Source organism: Vanessa tameamea, chromosome 16, assembly GCF_037043105.1.
Source record: "Vanessa tameamea isolate UH-Manoa-2023 chromosome 16, ilVanTame1 primary haplotype, whole genome shotgun sequence".
In the NCBI taxonomy this organism is placed as follows: domain Eukaryota; kingdom Metazoa; phylum Arthropoda; class Insecta; order Lepidoptera; family Nymphalidae; genus Vanessa; species Vanessa tameamea.
This window is the reverse complement of record NC_087324.1, coordinates 3,957,956-3,978,485: the sequence shown is the minus strand read 5'-3', so window position 1 is coordinate 3,978,485 and position 20,530 is coordinate 3,957,956. Positions and strand designations below refer to the sequence as shown.

Below are 20,530 nucleotides of genomic sequence, written 5' to 3'. Positions count from 1 at the left end.
TTATCTTTTTATTTTCATTATAGTATAAACAAAGACACATTTGTTACGAATAAAAGTGGAGAACAAAAGTAACAATTTCAATTCAATTATTATATATCGGTAAAGTTTTAACGTGTAGATACAATTAAATAACGTCGTTTATCAGGATCATATTTCATGGTTTCATGTTGTACAAAGACATGATATTCGATAACAGTATAAACAAAACAAATATAAGAAAAAGTTTCAGCGCTTCGACTTCTTTGAGTATTTTTGCCCGTCCTAGTTATATCGGATTTGTTTCATCTCCTGTATTCTGGATTAAAGGGTAAGTCTGAGCCAGTGTAACTAGACACAAAGGACATCTTAGCTCCGAAGGTCTATGCATTGGTGATGTAAGGAATGATTAATATTTCTTACAGTGTCAATGTATTTACCATTAGGTGACACAGTTACCCGGCCGCTCACCAATATAATAAAAAAAACATATTAAATACAATTACGATATATAGTTAAAACTTCAGGACCAGAAATGTTACATAAGAATACGTACTCGAAGATAAATCAATAAGTATAATGCAAAGAAACAAATTTACATTGCACTCGTTTTACACGTCCATTCCATACGGGCACCTCACTTTTCATTTTAGCCAAACTGCCATCAAAGTGATGTCCACAAAGTGAAATGTTTAATCAAAGCACGACAAGAAATGGACGTTGTATGACATAATGTTACAATTCCGTCTGCCTTTGTATCTTTTTGTCCCGGTAGTTTTGTATTTAGGTCGTGATGTAAACGTAATTCTTGTTACAAAGTCTATATATATAATTAAATTGAAACTAGCACAAGTCTGTGTATAAATTTTATGAAAATATTAAATATCTAATCAATTAATATTAATAAACCCAAAATATTATATTTATTAATGTTTAATATCAGTCCCTTCCCAGCCATTTGAGGCGATTGACGTTCGCTCGCAGCGAGTTACATTTGCAGTCATTTTAAAATTGGTAAGGATAATCTGGCATTTTTAAACCGTAAGTCCCGGCTTCCCTATGGCTGTATTTTCGTGGGGTTTACTGGGGGTTATTCTTTACCCACAAAAAATACTTGTATATATTCATTCCTTATTTTATTATGTCTTAAAAGTAACTACTCTCGAAAACTATCAGCACGGGAGATATTAAAGTGACCATCTACTCAAGTGCATCCTATATTATGTCACTTATAGTATAGTATTTAGTATATATATACAGGATTGCATCCCACCTCACACTCCTAACTTTCGCAACTCTACCATACAGAACTTATTTTGTTTTAGTCCAACTCGGGGTTCGAACCAAGGACCTTAAAATCTGCAGCCGTATTATTCGTATTAATTCAACGCGGTTGTTTTACTCACAACATACACGACCATCCTTTGAAAAATAACTTTAATAAATGAAATCCTTGAGTAGCCTATTAATTGTAGATACTTTTATTGAAGTTAAACCAAGTAAAATTGGGATAAGGACAGGAGGATGATGAGGATGCTGGCGTATTTATATTTTTGAATATTTGATGAACACACCCTTGAAATCTATCGTCTACTATTATGTATGTACATATACGGATTACTTTGATATAAGATAGTAAAATATTGATCACTAGTAATACCAAATAAAAAAATGACCATATTCCCACGAACAAAGTCGGAGCAACGTAGTTCTTTTCAAATGAATGGCATAACCAGACGTGCGTTGCTCATTTTTTTTCCTTTTATTTCAGTATAAAAGCATCTTACTAAGCATCTATTACGCTTTCATCTTTCTGTGTATCATTCATATGAATTTCCATATTTTCATGAATAAAAATGATTATAATTTTCAAACAAAAACCTTAATACACATAATTTTGGTAAAGTATTTTATAATTAATATGTTTTTAAAATTTACATTCGTGCGAAATTATATTTGAGAAACTTTTATATCTCATAGATTTAACAAACAAATTATACGAATATTATATGTAATATGAAATAAAAACAACTGAATATATTTACGTGTAAAATTAGGTATTTAGATCATTATATCAATAAAAAAATGAATCTCTCAAAAAACGTTACGTCATTGAACATAATTTTTCGTATTACATTTAAACCATTAGTACCGATTGCACGAGATATAACTTCTTTGTATAAAAGATATATGTTAAATTTCAACCAATTGCAAGCAACCGATTAAACTGAAATAGGGTTGTTTCACAATCATCATAAAATAAATAAATAAATCAAGTAAAATAAATCGTGTAATCATAAAGTATATTTTGTTGTTAAAAATTTCTACAAACTAAAAGCAATTTTTTTGCACTCACATATTTTTACTAAAAGCAAAAATATTAAATCCGTTAATTAAAATTTATTCAATTCATTTATTTTTTATAAAAAAAATACTGTAAATACAAAACTGCGTGAAATGGGATATTATTTTGTTACTATGAATGTTGAATATGGAAGGATAACCTTCTATAGTAACTAGTTAATTTATCTTTTATAATTAGCTCCAAACATTCTCCTCGATGGGGCTGGAGGCTTTAGCCCAGTAGTGGGACATTTACAGGCTTATGCAGCCTCGCAATGAAATCTCATCCTAAGCCTAACCTAACCTAGTCTCACGAGTTTATATAAAGCCTGGCTCTATTCGATAACGGATATGCTAAGACACTGTTTAGACTAACTAACTTCTCTTATAAAACAGTAATACTAAGATACATCATGTTGGGATGTTTCGTACCAAAAATATACATCTTTGAATACAACCTTATTTTTATCACATTCACTATAAGGTGTTTAGTTTAATTAAAATATTGTGAACATATTATCTGCGTTTGCTTATAAAAATCAAGATTTACGAAAGAATGTTATAACTACATTAGTTATCAAAGGTTATAGAAAAAAAAACAAAAATAAACTTATATCACTAAATACCAGAAAACTATATCAGGACTACAATATTTCACTTAAAATGTTTGGTAGCCAAAAGGTCCAGCTCAGTAAGACTAGCACTGGTTAGTGCTGTTTAACTATTATTTACGTTGGACATTTTGCAAAATCAACAAACAATTTACTGTAAAAATAACGACAAATGATTATAATATTTTCAAAATGAACTACAAGTAACATTATCCATAATATTGACAAATAACAAATAATATTAAAAAAAAAAAAAACACTAATATTAAGTAAACAAATAATGGCCCGCAATTCTAACAATTCCTTTTTTAAAGTAGTTTCAGTATAAAACGTTATTTAATAATGCTTCATGTTCTTGAGATCTCTTTGATAGCTATATTGGATAACTACGAAGTACTTCGCTTCCTTAAAGCAAGGCGAGGGCGAACTGAACCCCGCCTACACCTTGCATTTTCTTGGTTTTAAGACTTACATAACAGCGGACTTCTAGATGTTTTTCTTTTTAACTTAATTAACAGTCTTACGGCTTTGCTAGTTAGAGAGAGAGAGATAGACTAACGTATTAATTATATTTGAGGATTATATATATATCCCAATGTCCATATACCTTACCAACAAAAACATTTAACAATATGTACATAAGGGTACTATTACATTAACAGTTGTCAATATGTGCGATACTAGTGACCCACCCGACAGATCAGGACGTTGTCCTATCAAATCACACAATACATAACTTTTTTTTTTTTTTTGTTTAACGAGGAGGAAATGCATTTACGCATGCCGCCCGGTCGGGGGACCGGGACGGGTATGTGGGACTCAACCGGGGCCTAATGCCCCGTGCCAGGGCACGCTGATGCTAATGCCCTGTCCTACCCACTAAAAACATCCTCGGGTTTCCACCATGCCGCCGAGTGGTGAGGCAACGGGATCGCCAAGGGCATGCAACCGCGACCCCACCAGCGGCAGCCTGCAGCGGATAAGATGGTAGGCTCCGCCGCTGACCGCCGGTGTAAAACACCTGGGAGGCTCGAGTAGGAAGCCCTCCCACTCCCTCCTAGCCAACGAGGCCACTCACATGGTCCGCCCTGACGCCGATCAGGAACGTACCAGGAGCGGCCCCGCGGCATCCCTCCCGCCAGTCTTAGCCGTGGCCGACGAGCAAGCTCAAGCCGGCCCCGTTGCCCAGGGTACACCACGAGGAGGTGACTGACATGTACCCCACACAATACATAACTGCCGTAACAAAGGTACAACCCTTTTTTCGCTAATTGTCAATCTTCTCTAATTTTTCTTTCACTAAAACCTATTGCGAACATTCTCACGTAAAGCGATTACCGACGAACAGCGTTGAATAAATAATTGATCATAAAGATAAAGTCACAAAGATGACGAATATTAAAGATCAACCAAACGATATAATATTTATACCAAATCACGGTATATACGACTTCTTAGTTTCCAAAGTCGTTCAACAATTCTCATTGATCCCGCTAGATTATTTAATAATACGCTTTTACTAAGGAAACTAAATACAGGAAAATTAATACAGACTCCCCCCCCCCCCACGACCTCCATCAGCCCTCATACGAATATCTAATTAAATTTAACATGAAAGCAATTTAATTTACGACTAAAATATCAACAGGAGCAAATGATTTCAGTCTATGCTTGTATCGTGATTACGCATAAAACGTCCCCATAATGTTGGTAATGAAATTTAGCAACTTTAAATTAATTTGACTATCAAAATTTGATAAATCTTGAATGATTTTCAATGATGATAATATGACCTCTTTTAATTACAGCATTTTATGTATTTTTTTTTTGTATTACATCGACCGTAAATATTTGCCTTTTTTATTAGGAATTAGTCCAATTATAAATGTTACATTACATTACATACATTAACAGCCTGTAAATTTCCCACTGCTGGGCTAAGGCCTCCTCTCCCTTTGAGGAGAAGGTTTGGAGCATATTCCACCACGCTGCTCCAATGCGGGTTGATGGAATACACATGTGGCAGAATTTTGTTGAATTTAGACACATGCAGGTTTCCTCACGATGTTTTCCTTCACCGCCGAGCACGAGATGAATTATAAACACAAATTAAGCACATGAAAATTCAGTTGTGCTTACTTTTTGAACCCAAAATCATCGGTTAAGATGCACGCGTTCTAACCACTAAGCCATCTCGACTCATATGTAATGTTAATGTTAAGTCATATATTATTTAACACTGGCATTATAAATAGCTACGTGAATACCACGTACCATTAAGTAATCGACAATTGTTTAATAATTCCATATTTAAACATTCTTTATCGAAATACATTTTACAAGCATTTTTAAAGATAATAACTATAAAATTATGTATATTTAAATACGTATTTATTCTAAGCAATATACAGAAAAAAAAGACATGTTTCCTTATTTATTGAAATAGTTATTATATATAATAACAATATAAATAGGTACGTAGAAAGTATTAAAATATATATATTTTTTTATTATTACTTAAATTCAACAGGTAGACAATAAGTTTTTTTTTTTTTTTCTTTGTGTGAATGTTGTGTACATCTGTAATTGTCACTCATATCAGGTCCTAATTTTTTTCTCTTGTTTTATCTGTTATTTATAAGTGCTGAATATGTGTGATGTTGATGTACCTTTTAAATAAATAAATAAATAAATTAAAAAAGTACTTGCCAGCCACGTACAGATGTAACTTTCATATTTCCCGACAATAGATTATCACGTTCTACGTTGACATAACAAAAAAGTCTCAATATATAGCATACTAGTTGTCGCCCGCGGCTTCGCCCGCATTTTAGTGGTCGGTTGTCATGCAATAGGCAAAAAAAGTAGCCTATGTTCAAGTCTGCTTCATACCGAATTTCGTCAAATTCGGTTCATTGGTTTGGTAGTGAAAGAGCGACAGACAGACAGAGTTATTTTCACATTTATAATATTAGTATAGATATACATACATATTTACTAGGTTAACCTGTGACTGTACCCACGCGAAATTTATAAAACTTTACCTATAGCACACGAACCATTTATGTCCCCCATTTTATCTCCTCGATGAGTGAATTAAAAAAGTAGCCTACGACCTTCCCTGGGACTCATACTATCTCCATACCAAATTTCATCTAAATCTGTTCAACGGTTTAAACGTCAAAAGGAAACAGAAGGAGTATGAGATTTCTTTTAAGTTATATAGGCCAGCTGATGGTAAGTGATCACCATCGCTCATAGACATTGACGCTGTAAGAAATAATAATCATTCCTTGCATTACACCAATGTGCCACTAACCTTGGGAGCTAAGATGTTATGTACCTTGTGTCTGTAGTTACACTGGGTCACTCATCCTTCAAACCGTAACAAAACAAAACTAAGTATTGCTGTTTGGCGGTAGAATATCTGATGACTGGGTGATACCTACCCAGAGGGGCTTGCACAAAGCCCTGCCACAAAGTAAGATAGGAAACTATGACGAAATATAATACGAATATTCGTTTAGATAAATAAGCTAAATTATCTTTGTAAAACACAAAAAGTGTTAACAAAGTTTTATTTAAGACCTGTTACGAGCACGTGGTTCAAATCTTTCAACAGATTTTTAAACGAGTTCCTCATACTGGTTATGTTAGACTTGAAATTGAACACTGGATCTGGCAACAATTATAACCAGTAGGTATACAAAATTATTTGATCAAAATTATTTATAACCTCAGTACGAAACAGTAATAAATTTCGTAACTACAGTGAAATTGTCTACCGTAAAATGACGCTTTCAGTGAACGCTATTATAATATTCAAAACAAGTCTTAATTAAGCTTGGTTCGTAATTTGAGATAGCACTGATTTTGTTGTTACTTCAAATATTTGTATATTAAGGGATTGTAGATTAGACGTATCGCGTTTATTGTATTTTAGGTATATATTTTATTTTTAAATAATATACTTAACATATTAATATATATGTATGTTTATACTTTTAAAACATGCTATCTTGTAAATAGGTTAAACAACTACAGATTATAATGTTTTCTAGTCAGGCATATCAAAGTTGATAGTCAGTAGCTACCCGAAGTTACGAAGTTAATGCTGTAAACGAAATATTGCCGAGCCAACACAAAAAATGTACATTATTGAAATAATATTATATTTCTTATGACTATGATAATACTAGATGAAGACCCGGATCGCTCAGGTAGAATAAATAAAACTAAGCAAATATACTAACTACCGCACCTCCGCACGAAATTATCATTTGGAACACACTTTCTGAACGCACCCGTAAACGTCAAACATGGCCGCCCATTGAACTGTCATGTCATTGAATTTTATGGATATAATATAGAAATATTTCGATTATACAAATTTTGCGGACATGTTATGTTGTCGTCTAAAAACTATTATTTTTAACGATACTTAATTGTGGATTGGTTTCATTTGGGTCTATCTTACCTGCACGAAATATATGTATATAAAAGCGAAATACAACTCACTGATTAATCACGAAATCTCAGAAACTGTAACACCTACATACTTGTAATTTGGCAGGTTTTACGAAACTCCATCCCTAAGGCGGTAAAACGGGGCTTGGAAGCTTTTGTTTCATAAATTTCGCGCGGGTAAAGTTGTAGGTTTAGCTAGTTATTGATATAGGTATACTAACGAAATATAATGTAATATACGCGCCACGCATGCGCAGGAGAGTAGAAAGTGGAGGCAGAGGACATGAGGGAACATAGGGAGCGTCATACCGTTTGCCGTCATTACAACGAGTTATTCTAACCCTCAATTCTTCAATAGTTGATTTCGGGAAATGTTTAATGGCTATAAAACCCCGCGGTGCAGACAGACATTCGTCAGTAAACAGTGTTAGGTATCCTACATATATTTTTCTTAGATAAATCTAAAGATTTACACTAAGATTTTAACAATATAATAAATTAATCCAAATGAAATCCTATAAGCGTTCAAAAGTTCACTTCAATCTTTTTAGCTTAAATAAAGTTCAAACGAACCGCATTGAAGTCTTCCCGCAACAAAACAAAAATAAACGCCGAAAATTAACTCGGAAACGTTGAAACGGCTGTTCCGTTGAGCAGCACCAATTACTTTGAGTTAGTTGGAAATATTTTTAATTACCTACGCATCCCATCTATTTTAATTAGTTAAAATGATCCGTGAATAACTATTGCGTGCTATATTTAAAGGTGACATATTGTTCAAAAAAGTCTTACTCTTATAATTCTTTTCTAATTTGGTCAGTTATCAGGACAACTTGTCTTTTCCAGTTCTAACCGGTTACAACTAAAACCAGTCGATATAATTTGATACGACAAAAAAAAAAGACATATTTTTTTTAATTTATTTATTGGTAATCGAACAGCGTTTAAGATTACAATAGGTAGTTATTAAATATTGTTATGATTTCTTAAAGGAAGGCCAAATAAGGTAATATATTTGACGTTAACAGTGTATAATATCACATACACACATGCATATACTGATATGAAGCATGTGTGTATGTGTTTTTGTGTAAGTGTGTGTATATTGTTTTTGTTCTTAATAATTAATGACTTGACAACTATTCTTTTAACTTCATCGGCGACAAAAAAGCTGGTTTATTTTTTTACCTTGTGTATTGGATTGTAATTTAACAGTCAATTTGTTAATAAAGGCAAGGTCCTCGAAATGAATTCATAAATAATTGTAATAAAATATTCGTTTCTTAATAGACAATATTTATTTCCGCGAATAAACAATTCCGTTTACATCAAAATATAATAATTAGATTATACGGATATAATAATATTATTTCCGTTGTAAGCTGATTGCCAACGAAATTGCCAAGGAAATAGTAATGTTGGAAATGTTCGGTTAATATATTTTCAAGAATAATGTGATCGGATTATCAGCAAATACAAATGAGGTCATTCCTTTAAAAATATTCTGCAATTTGTAGAAACATTAACCATATTTTGAGTATGACGCCAAAGAACCTAGCGAATTTGAATTAAAAAAAAAAAAAACTTATATACATTCATGGAACTTCCTCTAGTTTAAGCTGTTTTCATTATTTATAGATCTTATAGTCCAATTTCTTTTGCAGGTTAATCGGCTGCCTTTCGGAATTACACACGGATACTGTTAAATGTAAGTATTAATATACATCACTTTAATGTAAAGAAAAATATTAACGTAATTGAATTATTAATAATCCAATTGCCCTTTAAATAAAGCTTCTGCTAGATAAGAAAATAACAGTCAAAAGGGGTCAGGATCGGAACTGTTACATTCACCTCCCCTCCCTGGCTCCCTGTAAACCATTGCACTATTATTTAACGTGCTGATTAGTACTCTTATAATGTTTATTATTTTGTTACTATTTAAAGCTACCTATATGAGCTATATATATAAATATTCTTATCAGGTTCCTTATCTAACAATAAGCATTAATCAGACGTGCTACACGGGAATGAGAAAGATTAAAAATACTTTTGACAATAATATAAAATTAACAGAAGAAGAACATTAATTAAATTATATATTTTCATTTTTTAGAATCGTGCTTAAGTATTTCAAGCATTAAAGCAGTACGGGCTTCTCTACTATCCTTACTTTTTTTTTTGTGACACGAAGCTCACTTTGATGCAAAGACGCTCTCCGAAAAATCTCTGACAAGTTTTATTTAAACGATTAAAGTACTTTCCAATAACACACTAAGTTAAATACATACAATATAATAAAATATATAACGAACTGCAAATTCGAACTCCACATAGGTAATCCTAACTTTGACCGCTCTCTGCTATACTGTAATAAAGTATAAATATCATATGGTATGTATGTATATATTAGGCGTTTGCATAATACGTAGATTACGAGTATATAAATAGACTACAAAGATAACAGAAGTATACATAGATTTCAACTATATCATTATATAATATAAATACAAGCTTAAATAATAGCATAAATAAACAATCTTGATCCTCAAGGTCATTAACTTAAAAGAAAGACACTGGCAACAAAATTGTACCTATTTCCATTGAAATTTCCTAATAACTGTATTATATTTAGCTTGTTATACAGGCTGGCGTGACTTGTGGCATTAGTATTCGATCAAGATTACTTAAAACAGTTCTTCAAATACGAGGGTGCGTCTTGAACCGTGTTCAATCGTATTTATTTACAAGTCTAACTAATTTATTTGCTTAGTAATATGGATATTCTTCGTGCGCCTTCGAAAATAAACGGAGTTTTATTTAAAAAAAAAAAAAAAAACTTAACAAAATATTTGTAAGCTACAGAAAATTAAAAAAATATCTTTACAATTATTTCCAAGAAGCTGGAAAATTTAACATTGTTATTTAACCTGAACAAAATCGAAAAAGACTGAGAGTATAATTATACAGTCAATATAATATAAATATATATAATAAATAGCTTATTGGGGTTTGAAAGTTAAATGTCAATTTTTACAATTAATATCTAATTCTCTATAGTTAATATAATTTGACCAGGCATTTAAAGTTATTGAATATAAATAGACTTATGATAATAAATGTCTTACTTGAATATATCTAGAGCATCATATACTTGAGAAATGTGTTTTATAATAAAAAATCAAGTCTCATCCACCCGTTGACAATGCATTGATACATAAAAGTAATTCCATACTCTGGATATGGCCCGCCAACTATCACGTAGTTTGTGATCGGTCTTTTTTTAGCGTTAGAAACACTGACATTTCGATTGCACTCGCCGATAACACGTTAAAGTCACCTAACTAAAGTTACTAAAAAGTAGTGTAGGTACATAAAAAGAAATTAAAATAATTGTCATGTTTACACTTTTTACACAGCTCTCACGAAAAAAACTTGATCAATTCCCATAAAAAACATTATGATAACTCAAATTGTGGAAATATATCAATTTTTTTTCATTGTAATAAGAATATTAATTCATAGATTTTTTTCAATTTACGAAAATGGTCTGTGAAATGAAATGTTTCTTTTTTTAATTTAACCAATTTTCAACTATTTGCATCTCAATAACAGCACCCTAGTGATTCAAATGGTTCATTCTGGTTTGATAAAAATCCAATGATCATTTCATTCATTTTCATACCGTTCATTCATGTGAACGATATATTGAAAAATTTGACTCGTGTATTTGATACTAAAAAAAATTATCACTTTGAACCGTTAAATCAAAAATTCGAAATAATTTTTCACTTTGTTACAGATGAATACGACATACTTAGTAAAGTATTGAATACCATCACACCGACCAGTTACAGCAGCGTCAATGGAACAGACATTTATGGTGCCATTAAACTAATTACAAATGATCCGATTTCCGTATCATTGGATAAATTTGAAATAAAGGATGATAAGCTCGTTACTCCCTTCGAAATTTATGCCCTCGTGAATTTCAATAAAGTTATATCGTCTTGTTTATTTAATATCAAAGCGGGCGATGATAATAAACTCAGTCTGTGTGTTGAGAAAGTAGATGAAAAAATTGTTAAATTAATCCTTAGTAGCAGCACTGTGGATACGAATATACAAATTTTGTATGATATCGAAGAAAATTCATGGTCGAACATACTTCTACGAGTGGAAGAAAATAAACTCAGGTTATACAATAATTGTGCCATATTCGATGAACAGTTATACAGCAGTATAGAAAAACCACTAAGGGAAATAGAAATACCGAAAAACGCAAAACTGTATCTAGGCAAGCTCGACAAGAATGACAAACGCTTATTCGAGGTGAGTACGGAATTTTAAATTTCATTATCAAAACTCTGCAGCATGTAAAATCCTATTTGTTTTTATCATTTTTTTATATTACGGCTCCAAAAACATTTTGTCCTTGCCTTTGGAGTATTTTTTATTGTGTCTGCGTCTTTTTATTACCAGGCAGCATCACAATTTATGTTTTAAACTTTTACATTTAAATTAAAACTGCTTAAGGGCGTATATTACAATTCGGTAGCCATACATGTTGGTAATTACCATTAAAACTATGCACAAATTTCAAAAATAAAATATTCTAATAATCAGAATATTAAAAACGTATTTTAAATAATAAATAAATAAGGCAAGCAAATTCACAAGCTACTCATAGTTTTAGTATCACATCTAATATGCAATTTCTATTCGTCTAAAACAATGCGTGCTCCACACAAGTATTTGTACGCCTGCAACAATAATCGGTTTAGTTCACAGAAGCGTACGTCGTACCTATTGACTGAATATGTGGACGGGTACGTTTCAATTTACCCGTATTATATATTTACTTAATCGTCGGGTGTGATTTGTTAATAAATAAATAGTTATTATTACATATATATATGAAGTATAGTTTAAATGTTTACCAAAAACTCAAATATCATAAAGAAAAGTTATACTTTGATGTTGTAATTATTATTATTATTGTTGTATTCCTGCTTATTAAATTTAAGGAATATAGGCACAAGGGAAGACATAATAAAAATAACATCTTTGATCTCCTTGTTAGCGACGGAGTAAGTGGTTTATACTTTTTACAGTACCAGTGATTATGGGCGTAGATGGACCACTCACCTTTAGGTGATCCATTTGCTCGATTCCGTTCCAAATAAGTAAAAAATCTTTCTGACTTATACGACTAACATTAATCTTAGTTAAGACGAAAATGCCGAGAGTTTAGTTGCGTCCTAGATTCTCTCTTTAAGACTAAAAATATTTTCTAAATAGTTCGACTTAGACAGAATTCGAACACAAAGAAACTCAGCGGAGACAGTTTTAGTTTAAAACTAGAACGTGAAGTAAATGAACATTTTAGTTGCTATACTGAAATTAATTTCGAATTCCCATGTGGAAATAAGATGAAGTTTATTTTAAAAATTAGACAAATCTTATAATATGTATGATGTATATTTTTAATAATGAAATAATTGTATAACCCACAATCGTACCACCATTTGGTATGTTATAAAATAGTTGTCATTCGCGGCTTTGTTCACGTTTTAGAAAACGTCTTCATCTTCGGATTTAGGTTTTAAAGAGTTTTTGAAGAGGCTTGAAGTTCCAGCATGGTTCATACCTAATTTTATTATATTCGGATCTGTGGTTTGGCCTCAAAGAAACAAAAGACAGACGAAGAAACAGAGCTACTTTCGCCTCTTTAAAATTGGTGTCGATTATAAATAAAAACCTTTTTAAAAGTATGCTATTATTTAAAGAAATGTGTTTATGCTGTTGAACGTTGAGGAGTTGTTCATCCGGTCATAGAATCAGGCCATGCTTACCGAAAAAATACATAGTAATCAAAACCGAACCCACCCAATTCAAGTCCATGGGATAAGAATAAATGGTTCAGCTTCAAGGATTTGACCTAAATAAACCGACAAGCATTCCAAGTTAAATAAATGCTTGTAAAAAGGATTTACAGTTGCAAGTCCATTTTATTTTTAAGAAAAAGTTGAAAGAGCATTTTATATCATTACCCTGGTTGATACGTTAAAATATTTATGAACCCTATGCATACTATATTTCTATGTATCGTATTTCTCCACTTACTCGTAATATATTACAAAGCTATAAAGCATAATACATATAATATGTTACATTTAATTGGTATTTTATTCTCTTATGAATACTGGAGGATATAACTATTTTTTCTGCTTGTCATTATAACTTTAATGAGTATGTTATTTTAGTTTTACGTGTGCTTTAAAGTCATTATTATTAAACTGATTTATTTAATAAAATATTTTAAAGATTTACAAGCCAGTAGAGTAATTGACACATCGGTATAATAGTTTCATAAAAACCTTATTATTATACTATACATACTGATAAAATAGGTAAAGATTTAAAATATTTTCAAACATTGAAGGAAAAATATGAAAAGAGACCCACCATGCACAGTATGTTCGTTTCAACATCTCAAAGTAACGATGATGGCTTGCTTAAGGGCATCTTACAATATCTCATTACTTATAGCAAAATCTGGAAAACCGCACACTATCGGAGAACAATTAATTTTACCCGCTGTTGAAGAGTGTTGTTGTTGAGAAGTGTGAGAGAGAAATCTCCATTTGACGTACTAAAAAGAATTCCATTAAGTAGTAATACTGTACAAAGATGCATTGATGAAATGAGCTCTGATATCGAAAGTTTTTTGTGCAATCATCTGAAAAAAACTCATTTTTCTATACAACTGGACGAGTCAACGTTACACTGTAATGAAGCATTATTATTGGCATATGTCCGATTTATTATGGAGGAAGAAATTCACGAAGAATTGCTATTTGCCAGAACTTTGGATACTGACACTAAAAGCGAATCAATATTTAATGTCCTGAGTAATTTTTTTACGGAAAAATCGATTACATTTACAAGCATTATTTTAGTGGCAACAGACGGAGCTCCTGCAATGGTCGGGCGATATCGTGGGTTTATAAGTCATCTCAAAAGAATTATACCAGGACTTACAGCTATTCATTGCGTAATCCACCGACAACATCTTGTGGCAAACCATTTAAGTGACAGGTTGAACCAATCTCTTCATTTTGTAATAAAAGCTGTCAACAAAATCAGAAGCAATGCATTGAATGCGCTTTTATTTGCTCAATTGTGCGACGAAAATGATGAAGACTTCCAACGACTGCTCTTACATACTGAAGTACGCTGGTTGTCGAAAGGTGCATGCTTAACGAGATTTTACTCTGTTTTCGATTCCGAATTAGAGTTCCTAGAAAGTAGAGATCCAGATTTAAAAGAAAACTTGATCAAATTCAAAGCAGACATTGCGTATTTGACAGATTTATTTAAAAAATTTAATGATTTTAACTTGCAGTTACATGGTGACAGCCTGAAATTAATAAAAATAAAGGGGATAATTTCGGCTTTTCTTGGGAAATTGAAATACCCGAAAAATATCCTGGACTGTGGGAAATCGCAAGGAAATTTTTAATAGCTTTTCCCTCGTCATACCTTGACGAAAGGAGTTTTAGTGCCGTTACAAACCTTTTAACCAAAAAAAAAAGCAAATTAAACATCACAGAGCGGGGGAATTTGCGGTTATTGCTCACAAAAATAAAGCCAAACATTGATCGTTTGCTGACACTCCATCAAATACATCCTTCCCATTAATTAAAATGATGACCTGATCCTATATTACCCTATTAATTTTTTCTTGTAATTCTATTATTTTAATAAATTAAGTGTTATAAAATGTACCATTTTTCGTTTTTATTTTACCTATCGGAATATAGGGACAGAACTCAGAAGCGACACAATTTTTACTTTTTGGCGACTTTAAGAATGTGGTAGAAATGTAGCAGCAAGGGGTCCACCGAAACCAGTAAAATTTTGAAAGTGGTCCACGAGAAAAATAAGTTCCAGAACTACTGCTCTAAAACAACGTTGACGTAAATAAAATTATATCTCATACAATATACAAGATACAACCACAATATATAACTATATAATGTCTATCTTAAAAAAAAAATACATTTAAATAGTTAAATAGCAAGCTTTGAATATATATAACAAACATCGAGTGTATTTGTTATGTGTAGGAAATTCGAAAATATTTATAGCTCGTCAAAGACGTGAACTACAGTTGTATCAATTTTAAAATTCCGATTTTGACGTGTTCAAAAGTTGCATTATAAGTGACACGTTACAATTTTACTTCGAAATATCAACTTCATTTCTATTAATGACATAGGTACTTCTTATATTCAACCACATTTTTTTGTCTACATATTATGGTGATATACAATTAATGTTTGGTATAAAACGAAATTCAGTTTTACCATTTAATATAAAGTAACAGTGAATATAAATAAATCTTAATTACTAGCTGAGCCTGCGGCTTTACTCGCCGGAAATTGATAAAACACAAACTTTCAAACCCCTTTTATTCCTTTAGTGGTGGAATGTCTACATATAAGGAATCTATCAAATTTCAAGTTTGTACGTGTTACAGTTTCTGATTTTTTTTAAATTAATCAGTGAGTGGTATTTCACTTTCATATATAGGTATAAATTACTTTATATTGTATATTTTACAATACTCGGTATTTTAAAATGTAACAAATGTGAGTAACAACGATTCCTTAAACAATATCGAAGACAAATTGGAATACCAATGAACTATCAAGACTACTCAGAAATTGATTTCAATCAGCGACTCAAAGAAAGTGCATTTCAAGTTATATTCAAACCCTTTGTCATATACAACTGTGCTTGAAGACATCTTACTCTATAAATTTTTATTAATACTAAATTTTCATATAGAACGTTTAAATGTTTACAATCTTTTAGAAATTAACAACAACAATGTATCAATTTTATTCGACAGTAGGAATATCACTAATGCGCCACCAGCCGTTGGAACTAAGATGCTACTCGTATGTTATGCTTGTACCTGTAGTTACACACTAACCCTTCAAACCGGAACCCATCAAAACTATGTTTAGTCATTTGAATGACACAGTGATTTTAATCATACAATTTATTTTTTATTTCTTGCCAGTCTTAATATTCTTCTGTTAATCGTCACCCACACTAAGATATTTTGTAAGCTGGAATCACTCGTAGGGGCTCGCCTTCGTGAGAGAATAGATCTAGAACGCAGTTATAACTCCTCATTTATTTTATTATAAAATATCAATGTTTGTGTTTTAGCTTCATTAAAATGATCGTAATTAGTTCTGCATTGGTGATAAATGTAAAATTTCAATAGCAATATTCATTCAGAAAACTGAATATATCTTGATTAATAACTGGATCAAGTTATCATTTACACATTCAGTTCAGTTCCTTTCCCTGCCCGTGTCCCAATCTATTTGGGGTCGGCGCAACATGTCTTCTTCTTCCATACTTCTCTGCCCGATCTCACAAGTAACATCCCAGCCATATCGTCTTACACACAATCCATCCATCGTTTCTTTGATCGTTCCCATCCTCTATGTCCACGTCCATACCCAAGACCTTCCTCGCAACACGTTCCTCCTTTTTCCGCATAACATGCCCATTCCGTATGACAGCTGGCTTCCACATAACTTCTCGATTCCCGGTGCCACTTTCAAACTTCTTTTCTTTTAATTATCCTCCATTGTTCACCACCTGATCGTTCATGTTTTCTTAGATCGTCCTCTTCCTCTCCCTCTACGCTCATGCTCATCACTCTGATAGTAACATGTGTCCGCTCTCACTTTACATGTCCATACTAACATTCAGTACTACATTTAGTATAATATCTGTATAATTCAATTAAGAGCCGAGATGGCCCAGTGGTTAGAACGCGTGCATCTTAACCGATAATTTCGGGTTCAAACCCAGGCAGGCACCACTGAATTTTCATGTGCTTAATTTGTGTTTATAATTCATCTCGTGCTCGGCGGTGAAGGAAAACATCGTGAGGAAACCTGCATGTGTCTAATTTCAACGAAATTCTGCCACATGTCTATTCCGCCAACCCGCATTGGAGCAGCGTGGTGGAATATGCTCCAAACCTTCTCCTCAAAGGGAGAGGAGGCCTTTAGCCCGGCAGTGGGAAAAATTTACAGGCTGCTAAAAATGCTAATCAATTAAATGTACCAATTATCTTAATGTTCTAGTAACTGAAATTTAAGATCGTAGATAGTATCGTAGTATATTGAAACAAAGTAGTCACAACACTACGATAGAAAACTGTACAATATTATTTATTGTTAAAATGAAATTAAATGAAATCAAATAATTGATAAATGAAGTCAATAATTTAGATCAATGCATTGATACAGCTTTGAAGTTATTTTTGATATCGTAATCATAAATGTATCCACAATCGATTGCAGATGGCTCGGTGGTTTAATTTAATTATCAAGAGACTATGAATAAGATTTTTACTAAATAATGCAAAAGAGCTTGACAGAGTTGAAAAAAATTAACTACTGAGTTTTTTGCCGGTTCTTCTGAGTAACATTCTGAACTTTATATTTAATTTAATCTTGTAAGCGACGGTTCAAAAGTTTTCGCAAGAGCCTATTTCAATAAAGAATATTTTGATTTTAATTTTTGTACAGTATGGATCTTGATATCGTTTTTCGTACCGAAAAGCTTAACCCACATTTGAGCACTAATCCCTAAAGTAATCCAAGAAAATTTTTACACGAACTTTTTACTTGCGCCGCTATAAATATTCCAAGTCGTCGCGAAATAATTTTTGAAAAAATATATACGAAGTTAATTATATAACTTGTTCAGAGATGTACTCGAACGTTCTATGGCTGACTCGTTCCGTTGAGACCGTTGCTTTGAAGTTATTTTCGATTTCGTAACTATGTAACGATTTTAAATAATTTTACATTATAATATTCAAGTAATAGTTATAAATATAATTCTGTTATTAATAACTGAGTTAGAAGCAAATATTAAAGTTGTAAATTGATCATTAGCTTATAACATTAGCCATGGTACAAAATACAACAAAATATAATAAAAATATAAACAGCTTTACAGACGAAAATCACAAATGTATTTAATTTATTACTCATACGTCATAATTATCGTAAATATCACGAATGAATTATAAATATTCTATTTCGTGTCGTGACCGTGTCGTCTGTCACTCCTTTAATATGACACGTTTAGTTAATTTGTTGATTTAATATGTATTTTGTGATTTCCAGTTATACGAGTTTACATGAAATGCTTCGTTTTAATAAAATTTGTTCGCTAATGTATTATGTCTGTTTCGTTGTCCAACATTTTTATCGAAAACGAAAAATATCTTTGAAACGATAAATTTTATTTTAGAATAACATTTAGTATTTATATCAACATACAATAATAAGATCAATTTTAGTAAAGTTTTGGAGCCAAGGAAGCCGACGGAATTACAGTCATATAGCATTAGACGCAGTATAAATTAAAGTATTGCTGCTTGGCGGTAGAATATTTATGATGAGTGGGCAGTACCTACATAGATGGGCTTACATTAGCAGCCTGTAAATTTCCCACTGCTGGGCTAAGGCTTCCTCTCCCTTTGAGGAGAAGGTTTGGAGCATATTCAACCACGCTGCTCCAATGCGGGTTGGTGGAATACACATTTCGTTGAAATTAGACACATGCAGGTTTCCTCACGATGTTTTCCTTCACCGCCGAGCACGAGATGAATTATAAACCCAAATTAAGCACATGAAAATTCAGTGGTGCCTGCCTTGGTTTAAACCCGAAATCATCGGTTAAGATGCACGCATTCTAACCACTGGGCCATCTCGGCTCTCAGGTGGGCTTGCATCAAGTTAATTTTTATAATAATTATAATCAAACATCGCAGGTTTAGTTAGTATGAAATATTTATTTCATACTAACTAAACCTGCGAATTTACCCGCATATAGCCCACAACCGTCACCCACCATTTTATTTCCCCTCGTGGGGTGAATTAAAACAAACGTTTATATTTCCCGGAGCGCAAACTATCTCTATACCAAATTTCACCTAAATTGATTGAGTTTAAGCATGAAGAGATAACAGACAGACTTACTTTCGTATTTATAAAGTTATATTACAAATTATATTCTTTAGTATTAGCTAACATGCTATTATTGTCTTCCGGTTTCTACCGGTCCGGTTCTGGACGGTGTATGGAGAAGTGCAACTACAGGCAATATCCCTTGCCTGACGTCTTAATTCCCGAGGTTGATGGCGTATTGATGATGTATAGAATGGTGAATATTTCTCACCAGACCAAATACTTATAGGACACTGGTCACCATTTACCTTCATGGTACATTTGTCAGTCCACGAACACACTCCATAAAATACTATAATAATATAAAATAGTATTCATGTATACTCTGAAAGCGATCCTGTTTCTTTCTGTTTTTTTTTTAAATTTTAAAACGTATTTCAATCTACAAAAGCATAAAACTTCGATCTAATAAACTTTATATTTGAATGAAAAATTCAACGAGGTCACGCGAGAATGTAGAATGATAATAGAATTTGTATATACATTGTATGTACATACATAAATACATTTCGTATAAAAATATTCCATTCGTGATTATGATATCGATATCCACGATTTCATTTGCTATACCCTGTACAAGATAGCTGGATATTTTTGACAGATGTAAATTTTTCTGATCGACATAACTTTGCAATGATGAACATATTATTTTCTTAATTTAATAATTTTAATAATTGTAAAAATATTTTAAAAAATACATATAATACAAAGGCTCCTAAAGATTCAAGCGTTATCCGAAAATTTTAAGACTTTTTCTATTATATATTATTGCTTCAAAGTAAAATTTAAATAGAAAAACTGAAAATAATAGACGCTTGTACCATGTTACGTCGGTCGGACGGTAGGGACGCGAATAACAGGCAGACTACAACTACAAATATAAAAAAAAATAAAAAAAAATTATTTCATTCAAAGTAGTACACTTGTTTATTCATCGTTGGGTACCCCCTTTTAAGTATATCAATACCTGTAGTAGGAGGCCCCGCTCTTCCCTTATACAATCAGAGGTAAGTACTACAAGACAGCAGTTACAAAATATACTATACTTTATAT

General features: G+C 32.2%; 1 protein-coding gene across 7 annotated transcripts in view; it reads left to right on the top strand.

The window, feature by feature from the left end:
* The window catches only part of LOC113393962 (collagen alpha-1(XVIII) chain-like), a 105,448-nt gene that overhangs the window by 45,147 nt on the left and 39,771 nt on the right, over positions 1–20,530 (top strand). For all 7 annotated transcript variants that reach the window (XM_026631106.2, XM_026631103.2, XM_026631104.2 and 4 more), the window contains exons 2-3: positions 9,062–9,105; positions 11,200–11,729. In XM_026631106.2, coding sequence (XP_026486891.2) covers positions 9,062–9,105; positions 11,200–11,729 — 574 coding nt within the window. The remainder of the gene's footprint in view (positions 1–9,061; positions 9,106–11,199; positions 11,730–20,530) is intronic.